Genomic DNA, 14,916 nt, shown 5'->3' with positions numbered 1-14,916 from the left:
TTCTATATTGCATATAAAAAAAATTTATGTTATGCCACAAAATTTCTATTTTTATGTTATCAATAGAAGAAAACGACAACAGTAGTGACAGCGACAATAACAACAATAATAATGATAACAAAAAAAGAAGAACGAAAAAAAAAAAGATGACAATGATAACAAAAAAAGAAGAATAAAAAAAAAACCAAAGAAAAAGAAGAAACCTCACCCAAATAAGTTTTTATTTGTAAACAACTTGGTTAAATTTAATTACTAAAAAAACTTGCACACCTAACATTTATTTATGTATATTATATTAAAAAAAAGGTTTAACGGGCATGTATATTAATTTTCATTGAATAATGTCTCCTAAAAATAATTTTTTTATTCCTCTTCTTACATTTTTTTAAAAGAAAATTTTGACGACGGAAGTCTTCACAGGATACACCAATACTAAATTGGAATCGGGTACTCCTGGGAGCACACCGAGCGTCGGATCATTAATTTCTGACGTCATAATCAATAACCATGAATGCAAATTGAAAATTCAACGAAACCCCGTTCTGATCCACCTCGAAACCCTAACCTCCCAGCTCCTTCCTTGCTCCCCTTTCTCATCCATTTCCGCTCCTTCGGATTTCTCACGTTTGGTAAGATTTCTGTCCTTCCTGTAGATCTGAAATTGCTTGTTTCTTTCGAATCTTCATTGCGATTTTACCTTTTTATTTGACTTCATACGTATGTTGCGCTAATCCTCTTCGACTTTCCAATTTATGCCAAAAAAAAACTGTGATTCATAGTTCAGTCTCATGCACTTTCTTATCTTGTTATTTTCTTCTTCAATGGTTCACTTCAGTTGGGTGTTGGGGACCTTGAGGTTTCAACTAACTGAACTCATTATCCTGAACTGATTTTGGCCGAGATGCTTAAGAAGGGACAATACTATATAAAACTGCTAGTTTTTCTGTGTAGTTGACAAGAGTTGCTATTATTAATATGATTATTACGGTTGTTAATTCAATTTTGTTATCCCAAATGTACATATTTCCAGTATAAAACATAAGCATGTTTTCTGTTTTCCACCTAATAATCTTAACAAAGAATATCATTTATGTTTTTTGCCCTGCATTTTATAAATTCCATGTCTGAATTTGCAGCATCAACTAGGAAGATACAGTAGGGCTACCTAATGATAAGAACAACAACTTCTGCCTAAGTTGCCATTGGCATATATATATTTTCTCGATCTAATGGAATCGGTCCCTGCTGATGTATCAAATTTACCTCCTAGTAAAGACCCATCTCCTTCACCTCCAGTCAAAGAGACCGATGGACAAGCTTCTTCAGCTCCTGTAGCCTTTGGGCAAGATAGTTCTGCACATGTGGCACCATCTAAGCCATCCTCCACCGGGGCATCATCTTGGGCCAAAAACTTGAACATTTCTCAGCCATCTGGCTCACAAGATGACCCATCCACTGGAAATGCTGGGAAATCAACCTTTGCCCGCATAACCAGTAATTTGGGATTGCGTTTGTCACCAAAGTCTCCTCCGGCAGATGACAGTTCCAATGAGACACCAGCACAATCTAATATTTTTGGAAGTATCACAAGAGGTTTGGTTGACACTTCTAAGAATGCAGTGAAAGCTGTCCAGGTTAAGGCACGACATGTCGTTTCTCAGAATAAACGCAGATATCAGGTGTCTTTCCTTTTCAAGATAAACTACTATGTGTTTATTCTTGCTAGACTGTTATGTCTTATGATTTGAACAATTTATTGTTTCTTCTATTGGGATGGTTGATGTTATCCCATGTTCTCTATTCCCTTCCCTTTCCTTAATTAGGAGTTAGAGCTTATCTCTGAAGCCTAATCTCAGATACCACTGTTGTGATAAGAAAAATTGAGCTAAGCAATATTATATTGTTATTGGATTATTTAGATCAGATCTCATTGCTGCTATTGAGTTCAAAATTCTCTGGAGGTTGCAGATGTTTTCCTACTCCTTGATAGAACATGAATATAATTTAGGTTGATGAACATTGTCGAGAAAATGTTTTCATTCATTCGTTGCTTAATTATTGGTGCTAGTTGGTTGAGTTTAATTTTCGTTTTATTTATTTCTCTCTTCATCTCCTCTATTTTTTTTTTCTCCCTCTGAAGTGTATGTTCTTATCAAATAACTTTGTGGCTAATATGTACTAATATTGTTGATTATTATGTCTGTTTTCAGGAAGGAGGTTTTGATTTAGATATGACATATATCACAGAAAACATCATTGCTATGGGGTTCCCTGCTGGTGACATGAGCTCTGGGTTTTTCGGTTATGTTGAAGTGAGTTGCTGAATTTTGGTATGCAGTTTGTTATGGTAGTTGTATTCATGTTAAACATAAGTGTTCATACTCTCTCTATATATACCATGCAGGGATTTTACAGAAATCATATGGAAGAAGTTATTAAGTTTTTTGAGACTCACCATAAGGTAGCCACACATATTCTGACATGAAATTTCAAGTACTCATTCATATGGCTATTTGTGGCTAATGTTATATCCCATGCAAATTATAACCATTGAAATGTTTGTACTGCATTTAATATGTCCATTAAATGTTTATAAGTTTTCAGATCCCTTGTTTAATTTGGTCCATTAAATGTTTATAGCTTGCTAGGAATTTTGGTGCATAGCTTGTTGTATTTACAGTAAACCTGTATATTTCCTTACTTCCTTTATAATAAAATGAGCCCATGTTCTATATATTCTGTTATCCTGCCATTGCCCTTTTGTGTTTTATTGTTTTATGGTAAGTTTCAATTTTATTGGAGAATCTCAGACAACCTGAATACATGGTGTTTTGCTTCTTCCGTGTCCTAAAATTTGAAAGCCCAGGAGCCTCTGTCCTTTCTTTTCATTTCTTGTATAATTTTGCATTTGACTTGTTTTTTATGCGCAGGATAAATACAAAGTATACAATCTTTGTTCTGAGCGGCTGTATGATGCATCATTGTTTGAGGGAAAGGTGAGTCCTAAATTTTACTGAGTCTTTGAGGAGAAGTGTGGAACCACAGAAGCGATGTGAATTTCATTTATACTCCATAAACTTTAAGTGTGTCATTAATGTATGCTTTAATTTCTTTGTCTACTTTGAATATATTAATTCATATCATCTATCATTAGTTTTGTTATGATGATAGCTAGACAGCTTAGAGTACATGTGTCAGCTTTCTGTTTCACTTGGGTTTTAGGTTTTTTTCAGCACCTAGATTTGTTTTTCAAACCAACTGCTGCTTTCATCTGCAATGTCAAATTCCCTCTTCAGGTGGCTAGCTTTCCATTTGATGACCATAATTGCCCCCCACTTCAACTGGTTATCTCATTCTGTCATAGTGCATACTCGTGGTTGAAGTTAGATATTGAGAATGTTGTGGTTGTCCACTGTAAGGCTGGAATGGCAAGAACAGGGTTGATGATTTCCAGTCTTCTATTATTCTTAAAGGTGAGTAGTATCTAAACATTTTCTTCTATACTTAATGAACCTGCTTTACATTTACTCCATCTTTCTCTTTATGCTGCTCAGTTTTATTTAGATTTGGCAAATTAAATGTGCTGCAGTTCTTTCCAACTGCTGAGGAGTCAATGGATTACTATAATCAAAAACGATGTGTTGATGGAAAAGGACTTGTTCTGCCCAGTCAGATTGTAAGTTCAGCTTTGCTATGTGCTAATTCAGCCGAAAATTGGGGATTCTGGAGTATTACACTCTTGCTTCTTGTCTTATGTCTTACTTTATCTTTTGTTTAGAGGTATGTCAAATATTTTGAACGTGTCTTGACTTACTTCAATGGCGAAAACCCACCTGCCCGTAGGTAAGTGCTGGCCCTGATTTAACTTAAATATTCACCTCATTGATGTCTAGTGTGCTGAGATCATATTCTGTGCAGGTGCATGCTTAGGGGATTTCGGCTTCACAGGTGCCCTTACTGGATCAGGCCCTCTATAACTGTCTCAGACCATAGTGGTGTGCTTTAAATTCTTGTGCTAAATTTCCCCTCATGTTTATATAGTTATGGCTACTCTCTGTGTGGATCTAAGAGAAATATAGATATGAAAGACACTTAATAATACCATCTGCTGTTGATGCAATCCCCCTTCTTTTCTTTTATTTATTTATTTTTAATGTGCAGGTGTGCTGTTCTCTACCAAAAAGCATCCAAGGACCAAGGATCTTTTGGTGTGAATCCTTAATATTTTGCTGCCAGCTATTTTTATCCCCTAGTTCTCCTTTTTCAACCAATTTTCTATTTTTAAACTTGTTTGGGATTTCGTTGTGATACGAAGTAATGATTTGCAGCCGGAAGATTTCTGGTTCAGTGCTCCAAAGAAGGGAGTAATGGTCTTTGCTTTGCCAGGAGAGCCTGGTCTTACAGAATTGGCTGGGGACTTCAAAATTCATTTTCATGATCGCCAAGGAGACTTTTACTGGTACTAATCAAGTCTTAATCAGTACTCAATTGCTTCCGCTGATAACCTAGAGCTGAAACTGAAACATCTTGCTCTTTTTTTCTTTTAGTTGGTTGAACACAACTATGACAGAAAATAGAAAAGTATTGAACACCAATGATCTTGATGGCTTTGACAAGGTAAATCTATTGTGCTCCTTTTATGATCATCTTTGAATATCTGATGAGTGTTGTCAAGAGTTGGTGTTGTAAGTAATAGTACACAATGGTGACTCTCAGGAAATTGAAACTAGTTTGTTAACTTTTCAATAAAATTATCTTCTGGCAGAGGAAATTGCCTTCTCCAGGATTCCTGGTTGAGGTTGTGCTGGTTGATTATAATGGTAATGTTGTGGCTTCCGAACCCGAGGCTACTGGAAAAAGATCAGATGAGAGTTCAAGTAATAGTGCCACCCCAGTTGAAGCAAGCATACCTGCGCAGAATACAGACAAAGAGTCAGGGAGTCGAGATAAAGATGATGTGTTTTCAGATGGTGAGTCGGAGCATTCTGCTTCTTCAAGAAGCAAGCAAGCAAAACCAGCTTCTGAACCAGTTAAAACGGTTAACAAGGCTACCAGTGGATCTGAAACCAACAAAATTTCAAATCAAGTTGCAAATCTAACAAATGCAACAGAACAAGTTTCTTTGGGAAGTGCAAGCTCGAAACCAGTTCATGCTGGTCAACCAAAAAGTGATAATGAAAGAACTGTGTCCGGTGTTGAGATGGCCAGCTCAGAAAGTGAGTTTAAGGCCATGGCTGCAGATGCATCTGTTTTTACATTTGGAGATGATGAAGACTACGAAAGTGATTAAAGTTCTAAAGATTACCCTGGTTTCATATACTTTGACATTTGTATATAATATTGTTTGCAACTCAGTCTGGTACAATGTTCATCTATCATTTGTTTGTTGGTTTGTTTGTTGTAATGTTGAATTTGGTTACATTCAGTACAAAAGATTAAAAATAAGAGCTGCCGACTAACATTATTGGTTGGCTATTCTTAATTGTCTTTTTTCCTTTTTTTTTTTACAAAAAACGTTTAATTAAAATTTAAGAGCTTGAAACCATCTGTATACCTGTATTTATTTATATTTTCTTTTTATTATGTAGTTATTCTCGGCTAAAAAATTTTGATATGGAAGTAAAATGAGTGATATACTTTAACATGGTAATTGTTGGTGTTTTTTAAAATTGTGGGAGTACATAAATCGGACCCTCCGATTTGTGTTTAAAAGTTGAAAAAAATTCAGAGTACACAAATCGGAGGGTTCGATCTGTGTTAAAAAAATTAAAAAAACGAGTTCTTTGGTCATGAAATTTTGCTTCACTGCTTCCTCTAATCCCACAACGAGGGGAAGCACTCCTCCTCCCCATACGCGAGTCTAACACGGTCTTTCCTTCCATATTCAAATTAATTAGTGGTTATTCTCCTTCAAATCACACTAACAACATTAACTAAATTTAGTAATTTCTGTATAGCTGTAGTATTTCTATTTGTATAACTAACAACATTAATTAGTGGTTATTCTCCCCATAAGCTTTTTTCTCTCTCTCTCTCTCTCTTTTTAAATACGAAATACATCTCATTACTGCTGTATGTCAAATAACAAACGACGGGTTTTAAAAGGAAAAGCAACCTTTCACATCGATTCTCCTCCAACAAAAATATCCTACACACCATGAGCTCTGCATTTAGCATCAATAATACACTTGTCTAGTTGCTTCCAAATGTTGTTGGACATTGTTTATTTTAGCTACAAAAGCCTTATCTTTTACACACACTACTATTGTTTGCATATCTTTGACAACTCTGATCACTTAATGATTTTTAAGGGTCTCATCATAGCATTGTCTTCATGGTCCAATATCTGCATAAAAATCAGAATTGAGCAACAAGATTTTCTAATTAATAAAACTTTTCAAGTTGAAAATGATGAGCACTCACATGGCAATGATACACGTAGCCTGGTTTTGCCGTTGCATCAAACCCATACGACGCATTGGTGTGTATGAAAGAGAATCTCACCACAATCTTCGTAACAAACTTGGGCATCATCTTGTACACATTCTTCCACCCTTTCTCATGAGCCGGGACCCCTACTTTCTTGCCACGTGCATATCTTTCCACGTGGCACTTCATCGCATCGTTGAGTTTCGTCATGCAATCCTTGAATATCTCTGGATCCACCAGCTCCGTCTGATCCAACACCTTGAACAAACCCAAATGAATGTGCAACGGGTGATTATCCTCCGTCAAGTTGATCACATACCACACCTCCGTGGACCCTTCTTTTGGTGTTTCCGTTGCTGGTGCATCGAACGGTTTCCCATTTAGGTACAAGTGAGTTGGCTCATTTGTGGCGCTAGTGTACTCGTACATAGCAATGTATCGTGTTCGCGTCGCATGGGATAAACTTGCATCCGGGTAACTTAACAAACTCCGAGGGATCCGTGACGTGTCAACTTCTTCATTAGGCAAGATGATGAACTTCATGACTTTGCTGTTAGCTTCGTTGACCATGTCACCAGACGGGTAAGGATAAGGAGCATCGTTGGCTAGAATTGCAACTCGGCTCTCTGATTCGGAAAAGTCAACAATGATGTCTGTGATCTCAGATGGCCCCACTAGAGTTTCATTGGCTGTGATTGGCTTTTCAATGTAAGCAGAATCGGATGCCACGTGTGTGAATCTCAAGCCGTTGGTGAAGAAAAATCTAAAGAACCTTGCATTGCTAGCGTTGATTATTCTAAACCGGTATTTACGACGTCGTACCGTGAGGCGTGGCCATGCTTTGCCGTTCACAACGATTGCGTCACCAAAATACTCTGGCTGCCACTGAGGGTGTATGGTGGGGTTGTTTCCAGTGGAATTCATGTAGATGGATCCATCGGTGCGGAAGCTACGATCAAACACAACCAACGGTAGATCGAATTCGTCGCCGTGGGGTAATCCAAGTGGCGACTCAATCGAAGGGTGACGAATGATGTAGGCCCCAATTAAGCCAGCTAGAAGGTTGATTCTAGTCAACCCCATGGCATGGTCATGGTACCAAAGATTTCCAGGTTGCTGGTTGTTAGGATAGTAATAGGTCTTGTTAGTCCAGGTGGGTCCCTTTTGTCTAAATCCTGATGTGAACCATGCGTATGCGTTTCCATCGCTCTCGGGTGCATGAATACCACCGTGGAGGTGAACTACCGTAGGGATGCCTTCCTTTGCAACGGTCAATGCAATGGGAATTGTTGGATCCCATGGAAGTATGTTGATTGGAGGGAGGTGATTTTCCCACGTCACATGGGTTCCAACACCATAAAGTGCCTCAATGGTTGGACCGGGAACCGTTGCTTCTTCATGGTTCAATCCATACGCGTATACGGTCGTCGCGGGGAGATCCCTGTGGAATTTCTGCAAAAACCAATCATCTCTTTTTGTTAAGTGTATGATTAAAACTAATAGTGTAGTACTGTACATTATTGTTGGATGATGAAAATGATTGACAGGGTGGAAGGCACTTTGCAATTGCAAGTCAATAATTATATGTAGTAAAGATATACTAATATTCGGAGTCTATCGTGCAATAATGTCACTCAATTAATGCTCATGCACTAAATAGAACTTAGAAGAATAGAATAGTACGCCTGTACGAGAAGCTTTAATTTTTTTTTTATGAGGGTGGAAATATTTGGCTTTAGTTGAGTGCACATCACCACTGACAGATTCCCGCGTTGTTACAAACTAGCGCGGGGTTGGTAAGATCAGATTCACATGCTTATGTCCATTAGACCATTACAAATCTATGTGAATCTATTGACTTTAAGGTGGCGATATATAAGGTAATTTACGCTAATAAAATGAATAAAATTTAAAATTATATAGATTTTTTTAATTAGAATTGGTTTTGTTTTGAATATTTTTATATAAATCGAATTAAATTGGCTCGATTTATATTATTTATATGTAAATGAAAGTTTATTCGATTTATCATATATATGATGTATTAAGGGTTCGTTTGGGAAGTTTTAAAAGTAACTTTTTTTAACTTTTTACTTATGAAAAATAGTAGTATTAATGTTTGGTGCAATTTTCAATACCAAATTGCAGCTTTCTAAAAAGCTATTTAGAAGTTTATAGAGAAGTTAAAAAAAATGACGTCTCTCATAATACTACTACTTTTTATCACATTTCTATAAAATAAACACTTTTAGAACTAAAAATTCAAACACAAAATAACATATTTATAAGCTACTTTTAATATAATCATTTATTATTTAAGCTATTTTTTCAAAAATAGCTTAATTAAGCCATTTACCTAAATTGGGCCTAATAATAAATCGAATAACTCAATTCGATTTATTTAGAGCTTGTTTGGGTGAGTTTTTTTTTTTAATTTTTTTTTCAAGTTATCTTTTTTCAAAATATTTTATAGAAAAATAAAAGTAATTTTATGTTTGGATAACTCATGCAAAAAGATATTTTTATTTATCAATTATATTTGGGTATAACCATATAAAAGTATTTTTTTGTTTATTTATTACGTGAAAAATATTTTTTTTTAAAAGAAAAAAAAGATGTAAATTGTAGCTTCTCAAAAAAGATTTTTTTTTTTATTTTTCTAGTGCTTTTATTTTTACTACTAGAAATTTACCAAACACGCTAAAAAATAAAAAAGATCTTTTGTTATTAAAAAAAAGATTTTTTTTTATCAACTTAATGGCACCTAAATAAGCATTTACTTATATATATATTATTGACTTTAAAACATAAATGTTAATAAGAAAATATTTCTATTTAGATTCAAATAAAATATCAAAAAAATCAAAACAAATAATAATAAAAATTGAATTTTTGTATTTTAATTTAAATTTTAAAAAATTTATATTTTACACACTTATAAATTTAGAACAAAATAATAAATAATTTCTAAAATTTTATTAAAAATTATTCTTTAATTCATTAGTACCTAAAGAATTATCACTGAAAATTTTGATTTTAAAAAATTATTAAAAAATATAGTCCTTTAAAATAACAAAAATAACAAATATTATATAATATAATTTAAAAAATAATTAAAATATTATATTAATTAAATTATTATTTTTAATTAAATATCTGTATAATTTTAAACTTATTTTATTAGCGTAAAAGACCTGAGATATATATTTGTAACATCGGAATTAATAAATTCGAAACCATTTAAAATACGGAACAGGCTCCAGATTTTTCTTTTATAAAAACAAAACTTGTTGCAATCGTGAAATGGAATCCAAATTAATGCATAATTGGAAGGAGAACATTTAAATTTGTTGGCGTAAGAGGATTGGGCACCTCAGACAAGAAACAGGATTAGATCTTTTTTTTTTTTTTTCCCTCATTTGAAGATATAATATGTGATCTTTCATCAAACAATTTATAAGTGGGATTAAAAAACATATTAAAAAATATTAAAAATTATATTTTATATTTTTAATTAATAAAAAAATTGAGAAAATCTATTGTCAACAAAAAATACCAGCATAGAAAGAAAAACTATTTATGAAACATAAAATATTGAGCACGTAACGTTAGATCTAAATTCAGAAAAATTTTTTGATATTGAATTATCAAGAATGAATTTTTCAAAAATTATTTAAATTATATGTTATGTATTATTATGGGTCTTTATAAATTAAAAATAAAAAAATTTATAAAATATCAGTAATATTTTGTTTTTTATAATTAAAAATATTTTTTTTCAAAATGTTAGTAATATTTTATCTTTTATAATTAAAAAATACTTTTTACTATAAATGACATTTTGTATTACTACTATAACAGTGTAAAATACTAAAATATTAAATATTCTCATATAACCCATAAGTAAAAAAAAAAAAATCCTAAATTCACACAAAAAAAAATATACAAGGTGGATTAAATTTCCTATATTCTCATTGTAGCTAGGCATATTTTTTTTTAAATTATCTTTTTTAATTTTAGTCGTAAAAGTATGATATCTTTAGATTGGTCATCAAATTCTTGCCATGGGATTTGGGGAAGAACGACGTCGTAGCTTACATGAGCATGTGTTTGCTGAGGAATGCTAGGGGCCAGCAATTTTGGTGTTTTATAACTATCAAACTATCAATTGGCCCTCAATAATATTTTTAATGGTGTGAGATTACATCCAATGGTGGGAGATCACTCACTTTTATTTTGATGGTTAAGTGCTGGCCAGAAAACACACAAATTGCTGGCCTCTAGACTTTTTCTGTGTTTTGCTTGTTTCTTAGTACATGAGAAACTGTTTCATAACGGCTTCAGGGGCAATTTGTTCTTATGTGAAGATATTATTCGTCCTTATGTTTAACATAAAAGTATAAAAAAACGTATCTAAAATATTTGAATTATAAGCTATTGTTTTAAACAAATAACAAGCAGACAAAAAATAATGATGCAAAAATTTAGCATCAACAATAATTTTAGTGAAAAAGTAAATGCCAAAAATCACAGCAAAGAAATTAAACACAAACGGCACAATAGAGGGTTCAGACAAAAAGATAAAGGATAAGGAAATCGTCACATTGAAAGAAGCACAAAAAAATAAAAACAGAATAAAGAATTAGAGACATACCCATTTCTTCTTGAACATGCCAATAGTGAGAGATTTGGATTTTGGGACGCCATGAACAAGTTCATAACCGAGAATTCTGGGAATTTCTGGAAGTTCATCGACAAACATGTGCAAGTTTGATACATTTAGAAGCATATCAGAAGCTGATATGCATGTAAGGGCACCTAAAAGAGCTAAAAGAGTGACAACTTTGTTAAGCAGCAATGTTGGGTAGTCCATGGCTGATGCTATTACCTCTCTGGTCACGGGTGTAGACAACTATATATATCTATTAATATATATAGTGTGAAGAAGAAGCTAAAAGAGAAGAAGGGTAATGTATAAATGTATATTGGTGCAGTGGCTAATGGTGGAGATTATGCGTTGTGGCATAATGTTGATTATTGTTTTTTGGGTCCACGAGGGTACTCCAAAGATGATAATCAATAATGCGTTGGCTTTAATTTTGTGTTTAGCTTTTAACAGAGGGAAAGAACAATGATTGAAGTAAAAAGTTAGGCAAAAAAAAAGTAGATGTGGAAGGGAACAGAATAGACTCCTCCGACCCTTCTCTTTCACAATGTTTTTTGTGGAACCAGATGAAGTCTTTATAATGAAATCAATTCTATTAATATCAAAGATTTTAATCAAATGTGGTTAGTGTAGTAGTTAGTTTATTAGGCCGCTTAAGTAAGTGTCGAGAGTTTAAGGGTCTGTTTGGGAAGCTATAAAAGTAGTTTTTTTTTTATTTTTTGATTTATGAAGAGTAGTAGTATTAATGTCTGGTACAATTTTCAAAATCAAATTGTAGCTTTTTAAGAAGTTATTTAGGAGTTTATAGAGAAGTTAAAAAAAATGACTTCTCTCTTAATACTACTATTTTTTATCACATTTTTATAAAATAAGTACTTTTAGAACTAAAAATTCAAATACAAAATAACTTATTTATAAATTACTTTTAACATAGTTATTTATTGTTTAAGTTATTTTTTTAAAAGTAACTTAATTAAGCTATTTATCCAAACTGGACCTAAATCTCGTAATGTACATGCAACAATTTATTGGCCAAAATTCAGTACGTGACAAATTAATCTTTAGCCTATCAAATTGAAAGATACTGTAAAAAATTAAAAAAATATAAGATTTTTTTTAATTTAATGTTAAAATTTTGATTCACAATTATTCAATATTTCACTTAAATAAGTGCTGAAAATTCAAAATTCGCTTTGGACATATAGTAGTTTATTGACCAACAATAAATTTTAATTTGTCGAACTAAAAGATACTATGAAAAAAAATTACTTAGTAAGTTTTAATTTGTAGATTTATTTCTTGGCAATCGTTTGTTTTATCAATGGTAATGTTTTAATTTGTATATTTATTTCTTGATAAACGTAGAATGCAAATCTTGACTTGATATATATGGCATAAACTTTATTTCTTAAAAGATAATCCAAAAAATCACACAATGTGATAAGATGCTATTATTTGAAGCGAAATACACGGAAAGATCATTGTATACAAAAATGAGTTTGTTAGTACTAATTTAAATATTAGGACAAATATATGAGAAGAATATTAGTCACCAAATACCTTTTTTATTTTATTATCAAATTTAAGATTAAGTAAAATATATCTTTTATCTTTTTGATATTTTGAATATTTTTAAAATTATCTATAATATTTAATTTAAAATATTCAAAAACAATTTAATTTGACTATTTTATACAAATTATTTAATTTTATCTCTAATATGCCTCGTATCATTTTTCTTATCATTTATTCTTTTATATTAAGAATAACATAATATTTAATTCTTTTATATTTTAATAATATTAAATATTATTTATGTGTTATTACTAAATTAAATATCTAATTTGATGACCCTAAATATTTATATAAAAATAAATTCAAAATTCAACTATCCACACCAATATTTGAATTAACATGTGGGGGAGAGATTATTAATCTTAAAAAAATTACAATATAGTACAGAGACAAAAAAAAAAATAAAATAAAATAAAATAATAATACAGCTCTTGAAAGTCACAACGGAGAGCTTTCCATAGCTACTTCCAAAGCTGCAGCCACTCAACAAATACAACACCATCACATGTTTTTTTTTAGCTAATAAATCAGCCACAACATTCACTACTCTCCTAATAAGATTAAATTGAACTTTTCAATTAAGACACTATAACTCTCTAACTTTTAAGTAAATCACCATTAACGCAAGACATCTATTGTGAATCAAATTAAAGTAACAAAAAAGCACCCATAAAATCAATTTCAATATCAACTGTCTTATAATCACACTCTCAAACAAGAACCAATTCCTTACATACAGCAAAAAATTCACAACGCAAAATACTCCAAATAGAAAAAAAGCCAAAGCAACCTTTCTTTTAAGAGTCATTATCGGACCTAATTACGCAACAAAAATCGGCAAAATTATTATCAAGAAAAATACTAAGATCACAATTTACTTTTACTATACTCATTATGGCTGGAAGAGGAGACAAATTAATATCAGCACTTTACCTTCCAAAAGCTATATGAAATCCTAAAATTATGCAGTTCTTGAACAAGTTTCCGAGCAATTTTTTCATTCGACCAGTCTTCTTGAGAATGGAAGATTTTTTTAGTTGCGGTGGTGTCAAATCCACCACAACTCAATAAAAAAATATGAATTCATCTTTTACAAGCTTCCGTCGGAAGCAACTCAACTTGATAATATAGAATCTATAAAAAAAATGCCGTTGTCCAACCAAGACATACCCAAAATGGACCAGACATCTCGAGTTCTATAACACCCAAAGAAACTATTTTGGGAGTTACCTGAAACGTTGATTTGGGTCTGACGTGAGGTCTAAGTTCTTTTGAGTGGCAACGTCCGACTTGTTGGTGCCGATGTACCACCTATTCGAGTTCTTCGTGAGGAGGTGGTGGTGGTATCTGCAAGAGACTCCAATACTTAAGTTAGAAATGATTTTAGGTAATTTTTTAGTAGATTATAACGTGAATATATCTGAGAGATGTCAGTGTATTTATAGTAGAATAGATAATCACATTTGTTGTAGAAGTTCCATTTTTATTATCGGATAACCGTTCTCTTTATTCTTGGAAGTTTGTTGGGATCTATCTTTTAGGGAAAATAGAGATAGTAGGAGTGATTCGGAGATGCAGTTACTTATTCAGATAAGTACAAGCCGATCTCTTTTGTCGTGTCCGACCTCTTTAAGGAGGTCGGGTATGAGATAGAGGCCACCTTCTTCGGTTGGGCCTTTTATCCTTTATTGGACCTGGCTTTATAATTTAGGTCAGGGTATGAACAATGCTCTTACTTGAGTCCAAGCTTTTTTAAGAGGTCAGACTCGAGCATGTCAGACCTTTAGCTTTCACGTCGGTTACCCATCGTATTTTCAAATTTTTTAACGTTACTGCCTTTAAGGAAGAGCAAACGTTACGCGGTAGTTTTTTCTTGGGATCCACACATGTTTTAATGAGAAGTTAAGGAGGCGTTAAACCCCTTTGTTTCTTATAAAAGCGCTACCACTTTCCCTCTTCTTTCTTTTCTTCATTTCGAAAGCTTTTTCATGTCTTCTTTTTTCTGCAAAGAATTTAATCCTTTATGATCCTTTGTTTCAATCATCCTTTGATTCTAAAGTTTCTCTTTCTTGGATTTCTCGAAGGTCTCAACTTGTTGTTGTGGAGAGAATCGTTCGAATTTTTGCCATTGATGTTTCCCTTTTTCGTTTTGACTTTTATTGAGGTTGGTGTTCATATTTTCTTAGTGTATCTTTTACTTGAGGCTGTTCTGGGTAGTTTTTAGAGCACTATATCGATGCTGTCGT

At 32.7% G+C, this 14,916-nt stretch overlaps 2 protein-coding genes across 2 annotated transcripts; one reads left to right on the top strand and one right to left on the bottom strand.

The window, feature by feature from the left end:
• The first annotated feature begins 309 nt into the window (after positions 1 to 309).
• LOC112776173 (phosphatidylinositol 3,4,5-trisphosphate 3-phosphatase and protein-tyrosine-phosphatase PTEN2A) lies at positions 310 to 5,482 on the top strand. Its single transcript, XM_025820213.3, has 13 exons — positions 310 to 629; positions 1,137 to 1,679; positions 2,211 to 2,312; positions 2,405 to 2,461; positions 2,931 to 2,996; positions 3,297 to 3,473; positions 3,590 to 3,676; positions 3,779 to 3,843; positions 3,919 to 3,995; positions 4,162 to 4,208; positions 4,329 to 4,459; positions 4,548 to 4,617; positions 4,766 to 5,482. The coding sequence occupies exons 2-13, from the start codon at positions 1,230 to 1,232 to the stop codon at positions 5,288 to 5,290; spliced, it is 1,854 nt and encodes a 617-aa protein (XP_025675998.1). The 5' UTR covers positions 310 to 629; positions 1,137 to 1,229; the 3' UTR covers positions 5,291 to 5,482.
• Positions 5,483 to 6,096: 614 nt separating this feature from the next.
• LOC112776174 (multicopper oxidase LPR1) lies at positions 6,097 to 11,663 on the bottom strand. Its single transcript, XM_025820214.3, has 3 exons — positions 11,084 to 11,663; positions 6,424 to 7,881; positions 6,097 to 6,346 (listed from the first exon to the last, which is right to left on the bottom strand). The coding sequence occupies exons 1-3, from the start codon at positions 11,300 to 11,302 to the stop codon at positions 6,293 to 6,295; spliced, it is 1,731 nt and encodes a 576-aa protein (XP_025675999.1). The 5' UTR covers positions 11,303 to 11,663; the 3' UTR covers positions 6,097 to 6,292.
• Between the last annotated feature and the right edge of the window lie 3,253 nt (positions 11,664 to 14,916).

This window comes from Arachis hypogaea, chromosome 19 (genome assembly GCF_003086295.3).
Source record: "Arachis hypogaea cultivar Tifrunner chromosome 19, arahy.Tifrunner.gnm2.J5K5, whole genome shotgun sequence".
Lineage (NCBI taxonomy): Eukaryota > Viridiplantae > Streptophyta > Magnoliopsida > Fabales > Fabaceae > Arachis > Arachis hypogaea.
The sequence above is the reverse complement of the archived record's forward strand: the minus strand, read 5'-3'. Positions and strand labels throughout refer to the sequence as shown.